General features: G+C 41.4%; 1 protein-coding gene across 1 annotated transcript in view; it reads right to left on the bottom strand.

Moving 5' to 3' along the window:
* The window catches only part of LOC147105658 (ankyrin repeat and sterile alpha motif domain-containing protein 1B-like), a 75,573-nt gene that overhangs the window by 51,648 nt on the left and 4,973 nt on the right, over positions 1–18,952 (bottom strand). The window contains exon 3 of the mRNA XM_086010210.1: positions 7,210–7,311. Within this exon, the coding sequence (XP_085866336.1) occupies positions 7,210–7,311 (102 nt within the window). The remainder of the gene's footprint in view (positions 1–7,209; positions 7,312–18,952) is intronic.

Genomic DNA, 18,952 nt, shown 5'->3' with positions numbered 1-18,952 from the left:
TTCCTCCCACCCAGCTTCCAGTAAGGACTCTATTCCATTCTTGCAGTTTCTCCGTCTCTGTCGCATCTGTTCTGACGATGCCACCTTCCATACTAGTGCTTCCGATATGTCCTCTTTTTTCCTCAACCGAGGATTCCTCTTTACCGTGTCCGTTCTAATTCCTGCACTACTACTCTCACCTCTTCCCCTCCCTCCCGGAACCATGATAGGGTTCCCCTTGTCCTCACCTTTCACCCCACCAGCCTCCACAGTAAACGGATCATCCTCTGCTATTTCCACCACCTCCAGCGTGATCCCATCACCAAACACATCTTCCCCTCCCCTTTCAGCAATCCGAAGGGACTGCTCCCTCCGTGACACCCTGGTCCACTCCTCAAATCGCTCCCAACAACCCCTCCCCTTCCCACGGCACCTTCCCGTGCAAGCGCAGGAGATGCAACACCTGCCCTTTTACCTCCTCCCTTCCCACTGTCCAGGGCCCCAAACACCCCTTCCAGGTGAAACAGCGATTTACTTGTACTTCTTGCAATTTAGTATACTGTATTTGCTGCTCACGATGTGGTCTCCTCTACATTGGGAGACCAAACACAGATTGGGTGACTGCTTTGCGGAACAACTCCATTCAGTCCCTAAGCGTGACCCCCGAGTTTCCGGTCGCATGTCACTTAAATTCTCTGCTCCACTTGCACTCTGACCTCTCTGTCCTCAGCCTCTTGCACGGTTCCAACAAAGCTCAACGTAAGCTCGAGGAACAATACCATTTCGATTAGGCACTTTACAGCTGTCTGGACTCAAGGTCGAGTTCAACAATTTCAGACCATAACCTCTGCCCCTATTATTTCAGATGGCAGCTGTTGATTCTGCCATTCACATTTACACCTCATCTTTTGTTTCTTTACTTGTCCCATTAAAATCTCCTTTTTTGTACAAATCATACCGTTTGTCATTTAATCACTCCTGCCTTCCACCCTATCACAGACATTCCCTTTTGTTCTTTCCTCCCCGCCCCCCTTTCCCTGCCCCTGCTTAATGTCTGTTATATCTCTAACTTTTTCCAGTTCTGACAAAGGGTCATCGACCTGAAATGTTAACTCTGTTTCTCTCTCCACAGATACTGCCTAACCTGCTGAGTATTTCTAACATTTTCTGCTTTTATTTCAGATTGCCAGCATCCGCAGTATTTTGCTTTCGTATAAGAGCAGGGAGGTTATGCTTGAACTGTATAAAACACTAGTTAGGCCACAGCTACAGTACGGTGTAAAATTATGGTCACCACATTAGAGGAAAGATGTGATTGCACTAGAGAGGGCACAGAGGAGATTTACGAGGATATTGCCAGGACTGGAGAATTTTAGCTATGAGGTAAGGTTGGATAGGCTGGTTTTGTTTTCTTTGGAACGGAGGAGGCTGAAGGGAGACTTAATTGAGGTGTATAAAATTATGAGGGGCCTAGATAGAATGGATAGGAAGGACCTATTTTCCCTAGCAGAGAGGTCAATAACCAGGGGGCATAGATATTTAGAAATTGGTAGAAGGATTAGCGGGGAGATGAGGAGAAATTCTTTCACCCAGAGGGTGGTGGGGTCTGGAACTCACTGCCTGAAATGCTCATCACATTTAAAAAGTACTTGGATATGCACTTGAAGTGCTGTAACCTACAGGGCTACAGACCAAGAGCTGGAAAGTGGGATTAGGCTGGAGAGCTCTTTTTCAGCTGGCCTCCTTCTGTGCAGTAAATTTCGGTGATTCCATGATTAAACCATTTATTTCAAATGGGTTACCATTTCCATTGAGTTTTATGAAAATGCATTAAATGTATCTGCAATAACATTGCTCATGATAATTTTCAGGCGAGTGTCTTTTGGATTGGAGTACGGGGGAAGTGAATTGAAATGAATTTAGAAGAAAATAAATTCTCAGAACACTGCTCTTTACTTTCTTGAATCCATCTTTGTCAGTTTCATTCTTAATCTAATTTCCTCTCTCTGTTTTGTCATATCTCCCTTTTGTTCTCATTTTTGTATTAAAAAGATACAATCCCTTCAGTTACATCACACTGTGAGACTTCAGCAGCTAACACTTGGAAATTTAGCAAATTTGAAAAGTCACCCGGTCCAGATGGGATGCATCCTACGTTACTGAAAGAAGTAAGGGTTGAAATTGCAGAGGCTCTGGCCAGAAATTTCCAAGCCTACTTAGATACAGGAGTGGTGCCAGAGGACTGAAAATGTTACAACCCTGCTTAAAAAAGGGGAGAGGGATAAACCCGGCATCTACAGGCCAGTCAGCCTAACGTCGGTGGTGGGGAAACTTTTAGAGACACGATGGACTGAATGGCCTCATTCTGTGCTGTATCATTCTATGATTCTATGAAAGGCAGCTGGAAAGTTGAACAAGATTTGGAAGGATAGAGTCATATCTTAGTGAACAAGGAGGAGACTGTTATACTTATTAGCTCTCTACAGTTACAAAGATTATACACTGAAAAAGGACATAGAAATGCTCCAAACCCTTGAGATGTAGAGATACAAAAAGCTGCTCAGAGTCCTACGACTGTAAAGAGAAGCAATGAATTGGTGCTTCAAAAGCTTCACACTACGAAAATAATGCTCATCAAGATAAAGAAAAGCAAACTCTAATATTTTGGTCAAAGGGAAAAGAGACCATCGAGGCAAGATGTTCAAGCTGAGAAAAATGAAATGCCAAAGCCCAGGAGAAGATCAAGGAATAGATGGCTGGATGATATAGGGACCAAAGAAGAATACCAATCACTAATACGATAGCAAAATACTGCGGATGCTGGAAATCCGAAACAACAACAGGAAACGCTGGAAAAACTCAGCAGGCCAGGCAGCATCGGTGGAGAGAGAAAGAGAGTGAACGGGCCAGTAATTCCGGTCCCAACGCGTGAGTACAGACGGGCTACTCACACGTGGGCCCGTTGGAAGTGCCGGATTTCAGCATGCACAGCGCATGCGCGGGAAACCGGCATTTCCTCCAAGGGATTCAGAGGTTCAACGCGTGCGCGCAAGACTCTGCGCGCACGCGTTGAACTTCCTTCTTTTTGACAGGTTTGCCCGTGTACAAGGGCCTGAACTTTTTACACAAAAAGGAGGCGTAAGGGCTTGATTCTTGAAGGTAAGTGGTCTATTATTTAAAATTATAACATGTTTTCCACAGCTTTATTGTTTTTAAGGACTTTACAGTAAGGTAAGTTTAATTTTAGACCCGATTTCTTAAAAAATTATTTTTTGCAAAAATTTGATTAATTGTTTAAAATAGTTTTTTTTTAAGTTATTTATAGTTTATTTAATTATTGGGATGTTTTTTAAAATTTTATTTAAAGTTAAACTAGTCTTTTGGGCGCCCGTACTTTTCATGAGTTTGACAGTTCTTACTATCAAACTCATGAATGAAGTTTCCCCTCCCCTGATTGGCTGCACAGTGCTCACCTGATCCCAGCCGGCATATCGCACTAACTACGCCGCTGGATCAGGCAAGCACATCGCGCCGACATCTGAACCGGGCCAGTGACAGGAATTCCAAGCAGGCCCAGGCTTCAGATGTCGGCGCGCCGGGCGAGTGCACGGCTTGCACGCGCAGCAAGCCCCCGATCCTAATTTCTGGCCCAATGTTTCAGGTCAATGACCTTTCATCAGAACTGGAAAAAAAAGCAGGAAATGGAAAGCAGGTTTAGGGGCTGGGAAAAGGGGAAGGGGATGAAAGAACAAAAGGGAAGGTCAGTGATAGGATAGAAAGCAAGGGAGATTAAGAGACATTAAGAGATATTCAAGGCAAGGGGAGGTGGAAATGGGACAGGTTAAGGAACAAGGGATGGTTCTAGATGGGGTGTGAATTGCGCTGGTAGAATGAAGGACAACTGAACGGAGGGAAGAAAAAACAAAAAGTGTGGATAAAAAAAAAGAAAATATATATATATGTGATAGGGGCCGAGGTTTTGATCTGAAATTGTTGAACTCTATGTTGAGTCCAGAGGGCTGTAGAGTGCCTAATCGAAAGATGAGGTGCTGTTCCTCGAGCTTACACTGAACCACCGTGGAACAATGCAAGAGGCCGAGGACAGTGAGGTCTGAGTGGGAATGGGGCGGTGAATTAAAGTGACAGGCCACTGGGAGCGCGGGGTCCCCCTTACGGACTGAACGGAGGTGTTCCGCAAAGCGGTCACCCAATCTGCGTTTGGTCTCCCCAATGTAGAGGAGACCACATCGTGAGCAGCGAATACAGTATACTAGATTGCAAGAAGTACAAGAATACCAATCAAACTGGCAGTAGCAGCAAGGTAACGTTAGCACAGGATTGTGCACGTATCTGTCAGACTCAAGACAAGAGAGCGACATTGAAACTAAAAGAGAGGAATTGTCTCAAAGTTATATTTTCTTCTCTTTGAAATGATCTACTAAAGAAAAGATGCTAGGGGTCAGTCTTAGAGAAGTGAAAATTATAGTAAAGGTAATGCATTTCACAGAGCCGGGAAATAGGAAAGAAAATATGCCGACTGCAAATGCATTCACGAACTTGGTCTTTGGACGTTTGAAGTCTCCAAATGGAAGGTTGCCAAATCATCATCTATAGACATTATCTTCAGTCCATTCCACAGTACTGATTGGTACTGACAACAAGAATGAAGCTTGCAATGTCCCCTTTCTAGCTATGTTATTTCAAGTCAATTATATTGATTCCAAAATCAAACAACTCCTCAACAACATGTACTGACATATAGCCAGTAAGTAATTGATTGCAATAATAATTAGACTGGATACAAAAACATAATTTCAGCCAATCTAAATTGAAAAAAACTCTCTTGGATACTGAAGTTATTTGTGTCACTGATTTCAGCTTAACACAGTAGTGCTCAATATATAATAGGAGTCATATGCATTTTGAACAAATTAAAATATCAGATAATCCCACACAAATACATTACCTGTTTTTTTCCTTACTTTTATTGGTGTTGGAGCATCAATTTGTTAATGTGATATGGCCTAATGAACACTGCTTTAGTTTTAAGCATTGGATTTCCACTGAAATGGAACAGCTTTCCATTTGAATGAAAATGAGACAATTTTATAAAAATAATAACTATGTTCAAAGTCTTACACATTTAACAAATAAAACTAAATGTAAACATTGTGGTAGCTATGCAAGCTCATACTTTGTACCTAAATGGCAACATAAAGTGAAATTCAAAGATAAACAAAAGAACGTCGGATCAAATGTAAGCCATTCTACCCATTAAGCCTGCATTGCCATTTTGTTTGTCATCTAAAAAAATGATATTGTTTTAACAAAACAGATTATATCTTTTTGCTTCCTATTTCTTAACCTTTCTCCTACAGCTACATTTGCAGGAAAAGCTGTATGATAGTACAGGTCTAACATGTTAAAATCCATTAGCGTGGGTGTGAAATTGGACATGTTTGTGATCTTAGAACATCACTTGTTGCTTACACCTACTAATTTAGAAGTCAGAAGCCCCGCAATTGGTGACCAGACATCTAACCTTATCATATTTCTTAAGTGATATATGGTGGGCTTCACCAATAAAGACACGTTGAAAATGGCAGCTGTTGTGGGTTCAAGCTTGACCTTCATACAGTGAGTGCCAATGTTTTGTTGATGGCATTTTTATTTTGGATGTTACTGATGGACACCAGCAGTATAAGAGGCCCTATTCACTGACTCAGTCATTGTCTCACAGTGCCTGATGAGATAATCACAGTGCAATACGTCCTATTTCTTAAATAGTCTTGTGTCAAACACCATGAATTGTTAAATGTTACTTTTTAATTCAATTTATTATTTTAGGTGTTTTTTTGTGCTCAGCAGCAGCTTGACTAAAATGCAAGGAGAAGGAACACGGCTTTTTCAGTGTGGCACCCAATATTAGCCTGAAGCGCTTCTGCTAATCGGATTCTGATCAACACCTCAGTGTGCTCTGAGAGAATCTTTAGTTTTCTAGCATCTTGTTAAACTTGGACAGTCTGAAGATGGGAGGAGTCACAAGTAGGGGATTATTTTGGATACCAGTCTACCTCCTGTGACATTGCAAATAATAAGTCAGAGAATATGGGCTCTCTCTTCCCTGTTGTTGTTTTTCTGTATCCCTCCTCTTGTACTTCTGTCTTCCCTCTCTCCCTAATTGTTATTTTGCTGCTCTCTGTCTTTTTCTCTTTCTTTCCTTCTGGGTGGGAGGTGATGGGTGCATGGATTTAAAAGGAGCCACTAAAAGCTGCAGGCTGTATTTGGAGTGAAGGCTTGCAGGGAAAATGTGCAACACAGCAGCTCCCTTCCAACCCTTTTCCCCAATCACTCGTGCTTCATCCCATTGGCCCCCAAAAAACTGTCTCTCCCTTGCACTCTTTCTCTCTCCCATACCAAATTTCTCTCTCATACCCTCAGCTTAATACACTTTCCAGAGTTTATAGAACACAAGAGTTACAACAGGTGTATAATTAGTAGTCATTTATTCCTCACTCTCTCACACACAACTCTCTGTTTAAAAATTGTTAAATATAAACTTTTACTCAATAAAGCTTTGACATTAGTCCTCTTGTTCAAAACTATTTGAAGAAAAGCTACTGGGTAGGAACTGCTAGATGCAGAAGAAAAATATTCCATCAGTACCGCTGACTGAATGGTACGGATGCATCCTCGTGCTAGTCTGCACAATCCAAATTCGGCTTTCCGTGACGCAGCTCTGGAAAAGTCCAACTATTTTTGGAGAGGCCAAGGCCTCCATGTAAAAATGTAATTGAAGGTGTTAGAAGACACAAAAGACAATTCAATGGATAAATGTATTAATGTTATTGTAAAATATGTATTTATGACTTCTTTGCTTAAATCTTTATTTGGGATAATTAAGAAATTTCAGTTATTGAGGAAAAAATGGCATTTAAAATGATTTGCAGAAAGTATTTTGAGATATTTGTGGGTAAAGGATATAAGTTCTCTACAGGACACTCACTAAACAATGGGTGTTGTGCGATAGAACATACCTGCACCTAGAGTGGGTCGATGGCCACTTTCCAGTGAAATGAAATTTTTATTATAAATACATTTTTTTAAAGAAATTGAATACAGGACTGAATTGCTGAACAAATATTTAAACATAAAGCCATTCTTTTAACTGCAGAAGTGTGTCTGTAAGATCTCAATGTGGTGTTGTTCCATTTTATAAGATCACATTACCTTGTATGAGAGCAGTGATTTGTTGTGATTTCTGGGATGGGTGGTCCTTCAGGATGTCTAATGCAGTCCAATCTTGTGTGTCCTTAATACTTGCATCAATTTCTGGAAAAACATCACACAGTTTTAGTTATCTAGAACTACAAAGAACGGAGTCAAAAACATTGGGGACGTTCAAAAACAGTTGGATGCTAATATGGATGAGTTTGAGGATGAGCAATTAGCTTTGATGAGCCAAATCCCTTTTCTTATCCATGACATTTTCTTATGCCTGTCACAGTTAACTGTTAAACTTCATTTCTACACAAAATTTTACAGGAATCATGACAACACAGGTTTTTTGAATGGGTTATTTAAAACAACTTTGTTCAGGAGTGAAATGCAAGAAGAGGCTGCAGAACATTTTGGAAGGGGAGGGTGAACAGCCAGTTGTCATGGTGCATATAGGTACCAACGACATAGGTAAAAAACAGGATGAGGTCCTAAAAAGCTGAATATAGGGAGTTAGGAGGTAAATTAAAAAATAGGACCTCAAAAGGTAGCAATCTCAGGATTGCTACCAGTGCCACGTACTAGTCAGAGTAGAAAAAGAAGGATATTTCAGATGAATACGTGGCTAGAGGAATGGTGCAGGGGGAGGGATTCAAATTCCTGGGACATTGGAATCGGTTCTGGGGGACCGGTACAAACCGGACGGTTTGCACCTGGGCAGGGCCGGGACCGATGTCCTCGGGGGAGTGTTTGCTAGTGCTCTGGGGGAGGGTTAAAACTAAAATGGCAGGGGTTTGGGAACCTGAGCAGGGAGACAGAGGAAAGGGAAACAAGGATAAAAGCAAAAGACAGGAAGGAGAAAAACCAAAAGTGGCAGTCAGAGAAATCAAGGGTTTAAATCAAACATGGCCACAGTAAATAATAATTCTAATAGGTCTAAGAGCGTTAAAAAAACAAGCCTGAAGGCTTTGTGTCTTAATGCGAGGAGCATTCGTAATAACGTGGATGAATTAGCTGCGCAAATAGAGGTAAACGGGTATATGATTGGGATTACAGAAACATGGCTCCAGGGTGGCCAAGGCTGGAAACTCAACATCCAGGGGTATTCAATATTCAGGAAAGATAGGCAAAAAGGAAAAGGATATGGGGTAGCACTGCTGGTTAAAGAGGGGATTAACACAATTGTAAGGAAGGATATTAGCTCTGATGATGTGGAATCTGTATGGGTAGAACTGAGAAATACCAAGGGACAGAAAACGTTAGTGAGAGTGGTATATAGACCTCCAAACAGTAATGCGGAGGTTGGGGATGGCATTAAAAGGGAAATTAGAGAAGCGTGCAATAAGGGCACAGCAGTTATCACGGGTGACTTCAATCTACATATAGATTGGGCTAACCAAATTAGTAACAATACTGTGGAGGAGGAATTCCTGGAGTGTATACGGGATGGTTTCCTGGACCAATATGTCGAGGAACCAACTAGAGATCAGGCCATCTTAGACTGGGTATTATGTAATGAGAAAGGATTAATTAGCAATCTTGTTGTGCGAGGCCCCTTGGGTCGGAGCGATCATAATATGAGAGAATTCTTCATTAAGATGGAGAGTGAAGTAGTTGACTCAGAGACTAGGGTCCTGAATTTAAATAAAGGAAACTATGAGGCGCGAGTTGGGTAAGATTGATTGGGGAATGTCACTCAAAGGGTTGACGGTGGATAGGCAATGGCAAACATTCAAAGATCGAATGGATGAACTACAGAATTTGTTCATCCCAGTTTGGCATAAAAATAAAACAAAAAAGGTGACTCAACCATGGCTAACAAGGGAAATTAGGGATAGCATAAGATCCAAGGAGAGGACATATAACTTGGCCAGAAAAAGCAGTAAACCTGAGGATTGGGAGCAGTTTAGGATTCAACAAAGGAGGACAAAGGGATTAATTAAGAGGGGAAAAAGAGAGTATGAGAGTAAGCTTGCAGGGAACATAAAAACTGACTGTAAAAGCTTTTATAGATATGTGAAGAGAAAAAGATTGGTGAAGTCAAGCGTAGGTCCCTTGCAGCCAGAAAAAGGGGAATTTATAATGGGGAACAAAGAAATGGCAGACCAATTAAATACATACTTTGGTTCTGTCTTCACAACGAAGGACACAAATAACCTCCCAGAGATGTCAGGGAACATAGAGTCTGATGAAAGGGAGGAACTAAAAGCAATCAGTATTTGTAGGGAAATGGTGTTAGGGAAATTGACGGGATTGAAGGCCGATAAATCCCCAGGGCCTGATAATCTACATCCTAGGGTACTTAAGGAAGTGGTCCTAGACATAGTAGATGCATTGCTGGTCATCTTCCAACATTCTAGAGACTCTGGAACAGTACCCATGGATTGGAGGGTAGCTAATGTTACCCCACTATTCAAAAAAGGTGGTAGAGAGAACACGGGGAATTGCAGACTGGTAAGCCTGACATCGGTAGTGGGGAAAATGCTAGAGTCCATTATAAAAGATGTAATAGCAGAGCACTTGGAAAACAGTGACGGGATCGGACAAAGTCAACATGGATTTACAAAAGGTAAATCGTGCTTGACTAATCTATTGGAATTTTTTGAGGATGTAACTGGTAAAATAGATAAGGGAGAACCAGTGGATGTGGTGTATTTGGACTTTCAAAAGGCTTTCGATAAGGTCCCACATAAGAGATTAGCGTGTAAAGTTAAGGCACATGGGATTGGGGACAAGGTATTGACTTGGATAGAGAACTGGTTGGCAGACAGAAAGCAAAGAGTTGGAATAAACGGGTCTTTTTCCAAGTGGCAGGCAGTGACTAGTGGCCAATTCATTAAATATATTCAAGAGGGAGTTAGATATATTTCTTAAGGCTAAAGGGATCAAGGGATATGGAGAGAAGGCAGGAACAGGGTACTGAATTTGGATGATCAGCCATGATCTCATTGAATGGTGGAGCAGACTCGAGGGGCCGAATGGCCTACTCCTGCTCCTATCTTCTATGTTTAAGAGAATACATTTCTTGCTGTATATTCAGCACTATTAATATAGTGGAGTAAGACTATGTAATGTTCATTCCAAGTAAAACCAGGTATGTATTCTACAGAGCATACTGCCTATACTACCTCTGAGAATGAACTAAGGCAGGAAAAACTTCATTTTGAAAATAATTTTATTTCCACTATTTCACGAGAACACTTTAAAGATGGCCTATTGCCAATCAGGGTCCAAGCTCACACATGAAAAATGGCTATTCAGATAAGGAGCAAAAGGGAGCCTGGGGTACACAGGACTCTACCCCGCCAAGGAGTCAAAGCTTTCAGGAGAGGAGGAGGGGAGCAGAAAGGAGAACGTTGCCAGAATAAGGGGTTGGAGAAAATATGGTTTTACAAATGGAGGTCATCTCATTCTGTACGTTGTGACCTACAACCCTAAGCAGTGCACAAGTGTGCAGCAACTATTGAGCCCCTAGCCTCTGGGTAATTCCTGACAACTGGTTTGCCTGCATTGTCTTCAAACATTCTGGTATGTGCAGCGTGACAATAAGAAGTTCGATAACCATCAGGAGTGGGAGCCCTGGCCAACTTTCTACTTCCTATCCCAGGGGTTCTGAGGCCAATTGCACCACCCCAATCACAGCTTGTTTAGTATGCCAAAGATTGAAACATTATCTTCCTGGTTGTATGGCTATGGTAGGCATTAGGTAACTCAGAGTCATTGGAGGAGCTGAATCCTTGTGAAGTATATTACATATCATCTTTAATCCAAACCATGTCACTTACTATTCCCTCAAATCTTTACAAAAACATAACAATAATTTTGCAAAGTTCCATTTCCAGCGCGTCTCAGAATCGGCCCTATAGTGTCACAGCCCTATCTTCAACCCTCGCTCCTATCTAACCAGGCTGCACACCAGTCTTGCCTCACAAAATTACACCTTACATTATCTCTTGGTCAACTGTTTGCAGCAAGAATAAATATTCTGCTGAATGATCATTTATTTAAGAGACCTTCAGGAGACGAGTTAATATGCTGGTCTTGTGGCTGATGCTAGGAAATTAAGTGGCACAGATATCTGTATACGATTTATCTCCTTTTGAGAAGTTGTTATTCCTACTTGTTGCAAAGACATAAATCAGTCCTGTTAAGTACATTATTGCTTAACTGCAATGAATATTATACAAAGGCGGTTGGTTTTTCCGAGCCTTCGGCAATGGCTTCGCATTTAATCAGTTAACATTCTTAGAAACCTCCTGATAAATTTGAATTCTTAATTGAGGAATACGAGAAAATCTTGAGAGGATAATTGTTCAATTTATGAAATTAAGTTGCATTTGTTTTGGAATAAGATTCGTAAAATAAATCTTGCCCATGAATGCTCACCGTGGAAATTCCCTTAGGCCCGTTTTCAAGCCTGAAAAACGTGAACGCTCCAACTGGGAAGCCTGAGGTTGGTCTGAAACTGGGCCTCGGGCCTCATTAACATTATTTGGGTGAACTGCTGGCGCCAGTTGTGCCGCCACAGGCAGCTCACCCATTTCGTAAAGATCAATGTCGGACCGCTTGCCTTGTCAGCAACGGCCCGAGGCCCAAGTCCCGTGTGGCGGAGAGAACGCAAAAGGGGCTGACCACAGAGCAGCAGCAGTCCTCGGGATTGTTGTGGAGACTGGAGGAGCAGTCTTGCCTGGAAAACATGAGCAGAGCAGGCCTGACTCCTGCTCTTCTCAGGGCAGCCCAAGTTCTCAATGCAATGCCTGTTCTACATGATTGCCCCAAACGACTGAAAAATGGCCCGAGCCAATATCAGGTCGGACGTCTTTCAGGCGTCCTTTCAGTGAAGGACGTTCGTCCCCGAAATTGGTCTTTACTGTGTCGATTTTACAGCCATAAAATGTGAGGTAAAGGTAACATTCTCTGTACTCTGCCCCAAAAATGTGCCAATGCCTAGCCTCAAGAGAACCCCTAATTGTATCAGTGTGACATTTCGATCATCCACTCTTGTGGCTTCCCTTAAGTAAGAATAAGGGCTTACTCGGAACTGAGTTCAGGCTGTTGAGGCTCACTTCAACCCTTAAAGGCAGGAGAGGGAAGAAAGTTTTATCTCATCAGTTTGGATTAGATTCAACCCCAGGTTCCAGAGTGAAAGGATATGCAAACACACTACACCACCCAATTCCTTCCGATATTCAATAGCAAATATATTTTAAGATGTTATGTTTGGGCTTGAAAACGGGATATTTTGTTTTGGAGTTTTTCAGTGTCATGGGCCACGGTCTTCACATTTGTCCTATGGGGAAGAAATTATTGAAGTAAAATAATTAATATATGCATATTCACGATTATAAATTTCTATGTACCTGAAGAAGATAGCTGGAGTATAAAATAACCTGGGACGGTTATTAGGTTGCAGTGATTTAGAAACAACTTCATTTTTTTTTAATGTTTAGCCAAGAACAACAATAAGCTGCTTGCCAACAATCAACTAGTATCATAGCCCATTTATTTTGAGTGTTTTATGTATTTTGTGACAGGAGCTATTTTATTATAAACTGGCTAACCGATTTCCCAAGGATGGTTTTAACTTTAGAAAGCTATGCATGACCACCGCTGTGATTCAAAACGACATTAACAATGGCTTAAGACATGAGGAACTGATAAGACAAACATCCCTAAGCAACAAACAGTATTGCTTTCTTGGCACGGCATTGCCAGCAAAAAAATTCTAGTTTTTGAAATTTATTATGGACTTATTTTATATGTTAATATATTGGGTTTCCACTTCATTTCTCTCAGTCAACAAACTGTTGCAAGACATCTCATCTCACTCCCTCAAGCCTTTAGCAGCTTTGCAAAATGCCATCAGGTTCAAACGGAGAGCCTCTCAGTTTCAGTTCCTGCATGATGGATGTTACTTTCTGTTTAAAACCTTTTTCATCTTGACATACATCTTGCGGGTTTACTGGTACTGGCTTATGCAATGAGAGTGTTATGTACAGGTTCTCGAGATTAAAGCCTGTAATTACTGGTTCAAAACTGGATGCTGAATTCTGTGATTTTCTTTTTTGTTCAGGACTTTTGGACTAATGTCAGTGAACTATATCACCTTGTGTACAATGTCAAGGCAGAAAACTAGCAAAAGTGACCAACAGCATCAGAAAAACTAATGCACCTTAAGAAAGCTGTCAGCTCAAAAACATCGCTGATTATAGGCCTCATCACACATGAAGACAAAGTGTTCGACTGAAGGTACAGTGGGACACAGGCTTGTGAACACTCAAGCTGCAGATTTACTCAACTTCTGATCACTTGTATGGAGGGGAAAAAACCGAAAGCAAACAAAAATAAAGTTTGCAGCAATGCAGACTTAAAAATTAATGAAGGTGTATGTGAGTGCTGAAGGCATAAAATTTATTTCTTAGGACAGGTTTGTGGGTATATTCCCCCCAGGACATTTTGTATTTTTGACAGTGCATTTTCTGGCATTTTGGAACAGATTGTATTTCTGCCTTTTAAGCTAAAAATATTTTTCCTGACAGGATCACAGATATTATAATTATGAAAATAAAAGTAGTTTAATGTATTTTAATACAAGTTTACAGGGTTCAGCTCTTTCCATGATGAATTTAACCTCTGACAAATCATCTGAATGTGAACAAAATTTCAATATATAATTTTTAGAAGATAGGAGCAGGAGTAGGCCATTCGGCCCCTCGAGCCTGCTCCGCCATTCAACGAGATCATGGCTGATCATCCAAATTCAGTACCCTGTCCCTGCCTTCTCCCCATATCCCTTGATCCCTTTAGCCTTAAGAAATATATCCAACTCTTTCTTGAATATATTTAATGAACTGGCCTCCACCGCCCTCTGTGGCAGAGAATTCCACAGGTTCACCACTCTCTGGGTGAAGAAATTCCTCCTCATTTCAGTCCTAAATGTCCTACCCCTTATCCTTAGACTGTGACCCCTGGTTCTGGACTCCCCGACCATCGGGAACATCCTTCCAGCATCTAGTCTGTCCAGACCTGACAGAATATTATAGGTTTCGATGAGATCCCCTCTCAATCTTCTAAACTCCAGTGAATATAAGCCCAATCGACACAATCTCTCCTCATACATCATTCCTGCCATCCCAGGTATCAGCCTGGTGAATCTTCACTGCACTCCTTCCTCAGTTAAGGCGACCAAAACTGCACACAATACTCAAGGTGCGGTCTCACCAAGGCTCTGTGCAACTGTAGCAAGACATCCTTGTTCCTGTACTCGAACCCTCTTGCTACGAAGGCCAACATGCCATTTGCCTTCTTAACCGCCTGCTGCACCTGCATGCTCACCTTCAGCGACTGGTGCACAAGAACACCCAGGTCTCTTTGCACTTCCCCTTCTCCCAATCTATTGCCATTCAAATAATAATCTGCCTTCCTGTTTTTGCCACCAAAGTGGATAACCTCACATTTATCCACATTATAGTGCATTTGCCATGTTTCTGCCCAATCACCTAACCTGTCCAAATCGTACTGGAGTTTCATGACATCCTCCTCACAGCATACCCTCCCACCCAGCTTTGTGTCGTCTGCAAATTTGGAGATATTACATCCAATTCCCTTGTCCAGATCATTAATATATATTGTGAACAGCTGGGGTCCTAGGACCGATCTCTGCGGTACCCCACTAGTCACTGCCTGCCACTCGGAAAACGACCCGTTTATTCCAACTCTTTGCTTTCTGTCCGCCAACCAGTTCTCTATCCAAGTCAATACCTTGCCCCCAATCCCATGTGCCTTAATTTTGCACGCTAATCTCTTATGCGGGACCTTATCTAAAGCCTTCTCAAAGTCCAAATACAGCACATCCACTGGTTCTCCCTTATCTATTTTACCAGTTACATCCTCAAAAAATTCCAGTAGATTAGTCAAGCATGATTTACCTTTTGTAAATCCATGTTGACTTTGTCCGATCCTGTCACTGCTTTCCAAGTGCTCTGCTATTACATCTTTTATAATGGACTCTAGCATTTTCCCCACTACCGATGTCAGGCTTACCGGTCTATAATTCCCTGCTTTTTCTCTGCCACCTTTTTTGAACAGTGGGGTAACATTAGCTACCCTCCAATCCATGGGTACTGTTCCAGAGTCTATTGAGTTCTGGAAGATGACCAGCAATGCATCTACTATTTCTAGGGCCACTTCCTTAAGTACCCTGGGATGTAGATTATCAGGCCCTGGGGATTTATCGGCCTTCAGTCCCATCAATTTTCCTAACACCATTTCCCTACAAATACTGATTTCTTTCAGTTCCACCCTTTCATCAGACCCTATGTTCCCCGGTATTTCTGGGAGGTTATTTGTGTCCTCCTCTGTGAAGACAGAACCAAAATATGTATTTCGTTGGTCTGCCATTTCTTTGTTCCCCATTATAAATTCCTCCGATTCTGACTGCAAGGGACCTACGCTTGACTTCACCAATCTTTTTCTCTTCACATATCTATAAAAGCTTTTACAGTCAGTTTTTATGTTCCCTGAAAGCTTACTCTCATATTCTATTTTCCCTTTCTTAATTAATCCCTTTGCGGAGTGCTGCATTGTTGGAGGTGCCGTTTTTCGAAAGACGTTAAACTGAGGCATGGTCTTTCCTCAGGTGGACGCAAAGATCCAATGGCATAATCTGAAAAAGAACAAGTGAGTTTTCCCAGCACCCTGGACATCATTTATCTTGAGCCGATACCAATAAAACAGATTAACTGTTCATTTATCTCATGGCTGTTTGTGAGACCTTGCTGTGCAAACATTTGTCCGTAAAACGATATGCACCTGCAATAATCCCAACCAGCAGTGCACTCTCCAAGACAAAACTGGATCCCTATCACATCCATCCTTGTCCAAGACCTTGTGGCAGCCCAGAGGTAGATGGGCATTCCTTTACCTCGATTGAAAGTTTGCTGATTTAGTGTCAGCCTGGCTTAGCTAGTAGTACTCTCATCTCTGAATCAGGTTAGGGGTTCAAACTCTACTCCACGACTTGAGCACATAATGTAGCCGACACTTTAAGCGGAGTGCTGCATTGTTGGAGGTGCCGTTTTTCGAAAGACGTTAAACTGAGGCATGGTCTTTCCTCAGGTGGACGCAAAAGATCCAATGGCATAATTTGAAAAAGAACAAGTGAGTTTTCCCAGCACCCTGGACACCATTTATCTTGAGCCGATACCAATAAAAACAGATTAACTGTTCATTTATCTCATGGCTGTTTGTGAGACCTTGCTGTGCAAACATTTGTCCGTAAAACAATAGTGCGCAAACTACAAAATTAACTCACTGGTTGTGAAGGAATTTGGGGTGTCCTGAGGATGCGAAAGACATGATACGAATCCAAATTCTCTCTTTCTTGTATTGGAAAAGAAAATCATTACACGCCTCAATAGTTTAAAAAAGTCTAAAAAAGATGAAAATATGGTTTGTAGGAACAAGCAATTTTGTGCTCTGAGGTGCATTTGATTGACTGCCTCTATTATTGTCACTTTTCATATATTCCTGTATTGACGACTCTAATACAGACGATGCAGGTTCTCTCCCTGGTTACTGAATAATAGTAAAGGGACCTTCATCACAAGTGTATAAACAAATTGAAAAATACTTTTAAAATTATAGAACAGAACTTTTTCACATACAAACAGGCCGATAGGACACATCACAGTAGTACATTGTGATCAAATCCTAAATAATGGGAATCTCAGTGAAGTTCATCATCATTCAAAGCCCACTCTACTTTACTTCCAAACTCAGAGTAGCGCAGTGACAGGAAGGCTCAAATATAGTCAGTTAATTAATGCATTCACAGTTAGAGATAAAAATTGAGATATAGTCAAGAAATCTATTTTAAACAAAAAATGACATATAACCTTATACTGTACTCAATTTTAAGGTTATTTCTGTAATTAAAAACCCTAAAATTGAATAACTGCAAAAACCCCCGAGATATCTGCTCTCCCCTAATTCTGCCTTCTTGAGCATCCCTGAATATAATTGCTCAACCATCGGTGGCGTAAGTCCTAAGCTCAGGAATTCCCTTCCGAAACCTCTCTGCCTTTGTATCTCTCTTCCCTCCTTTAAGACATTCCTTAAAACCTACCTCTTTGACCAAGCTTTTGGTCATCTGCCCTAATTTCTCCTTATGTGGCTCGGTGCCAAATTTATGTCTTGTAACACGCCTGTGAAGCACCTTGGGACATTTTACTACGTTAAAGGCGCTATATAAATACACGTCGTTGTTGCTGAATTTCTTCCATTGTGGATGTGGTTTTTTCATTTCTGTGTTTGCCCGAACCGGTTTCCATTTGTAACATGGACTAGTTTATTCAGGGTGATGTTCTCCATAGTCAAATGCTCTAATTTTCCTAAGGGCTGTTAATCATTCTGCTGGTAAAGTGACCTTAGTCTCACTATAGTGATCCTTGATCATACAACTGTGGAATGTTTTCTTTGCTCATTTTTTATATTTTTTCACTGTTCTTGCTGCACTTGTATATATTCTGGGGTTTATTGCAAATGGCATGTTTTCCTAACAAGAAAATATCCTTCCTCATTTCATTCCAGTCTAGTGTTGATCTTCTCTGCTGTGGAGTTTCTCTTCGATTCTTCTGTACAATAGTGCCACAGGAATTATCCAACTACAACCACAAAACAGAGGGCGAGAGAGAAAGTCTAAGCAGAACTTTTTGATTCTTCACACCACTGGCGTGGCCTTGCATGAAGAGTGGCCCATCACTATTTGCAATCTTCTATCTTTGAATGGCAATGGACTGAAAATCGCAAGCAATGCACCCATATTGTGGGGACTCGGAAAATTCTGCCCTCTGTCTCTAGGTTTGAGTGTGTCATGTATGCTGGTCCCTTTCTTGTATGTATAGTTTTATATCATGTTAATCTGATAGCCTCTTGCATGATCGTTTGGACAATAAGTTGATACCACATGACAATAGATACCATTTTGAGGTGGACAGTTTCGTTTTTGAGTGGGACTATCTATAAATTTCTAAAATGTTATTCAAAACACAAAAAAAAAGATAGGGGTCATTTTATTCCGCTTACTTCTGTCTCTTACGACGTTTGTAACGATGGATATTTGTAAGGAAGAATATTTGCTCTGATGATGTGGAATCTGTATGGGTAGAACTGAGAAATACCAAGCGGCAGAAAACGCTAGTGGGAGTGGTATATAGACCTCCAAACAGTAATGTGGAGGTTGGGGACGGCATTAAAAGGGAAATTAGAGAAGTGTGCAATAAGGGCACAGCAGTCATCATGAGTGACTTTAATCTACATACAGATTGGGCTAACCAAATTAGTAACAATACTGTGGAGGAGGAATTCCTGGAGTGTTTACGGGATGGTTTGCTGGACCAATATGTCGAGGAACCAACCAGAGATCAGGCCATCTAAGACTGGGTATTATGTAACGAGAAAGGATTAATTAGCAATCTTGTTGTACGAGGCCCCTTGGGTCGGCGTGATCATAATATGATAGAATTCTTCATTAAGATGGAGAATGAAGTAGTTGACTCAGAGACTAGGGTCCTGAATTTAAATGAAGGAAACTACGATGGTCTGAGGCGCGAGTTGGGTAGGATTGATTGGGGAATGTCACTCAAAGGGTTGACGGTGGATAGGCAATGGCAAACATTCAAAGATCGCATGGATGAACTACAGAATTTGTTCATCCCAGTTTGGCATAAAAATAAAACAAAAAAGGTGACTCAAC

The sequence above is a fragment of the Somniosus microcephalus genome, chromosome 17, assembly GCF_052327205.1.
Source record: "Somniosus microcephalus isolate GS21.2 chromosome 17, FLI_Smic_1.0, whole genome shotgun sequence".
Taxonomy (NCBI): Eukaryota; Metazoa; Chordata; class Chondrichthyes; order Squaliformes; family Somniosidae; genus Somniosus; species Somniosus microcephalus.
Note: the sequence above shows the minus strand (reverse complement) of the source record. Positions and strands in the feature narration are given on the sequence as shown.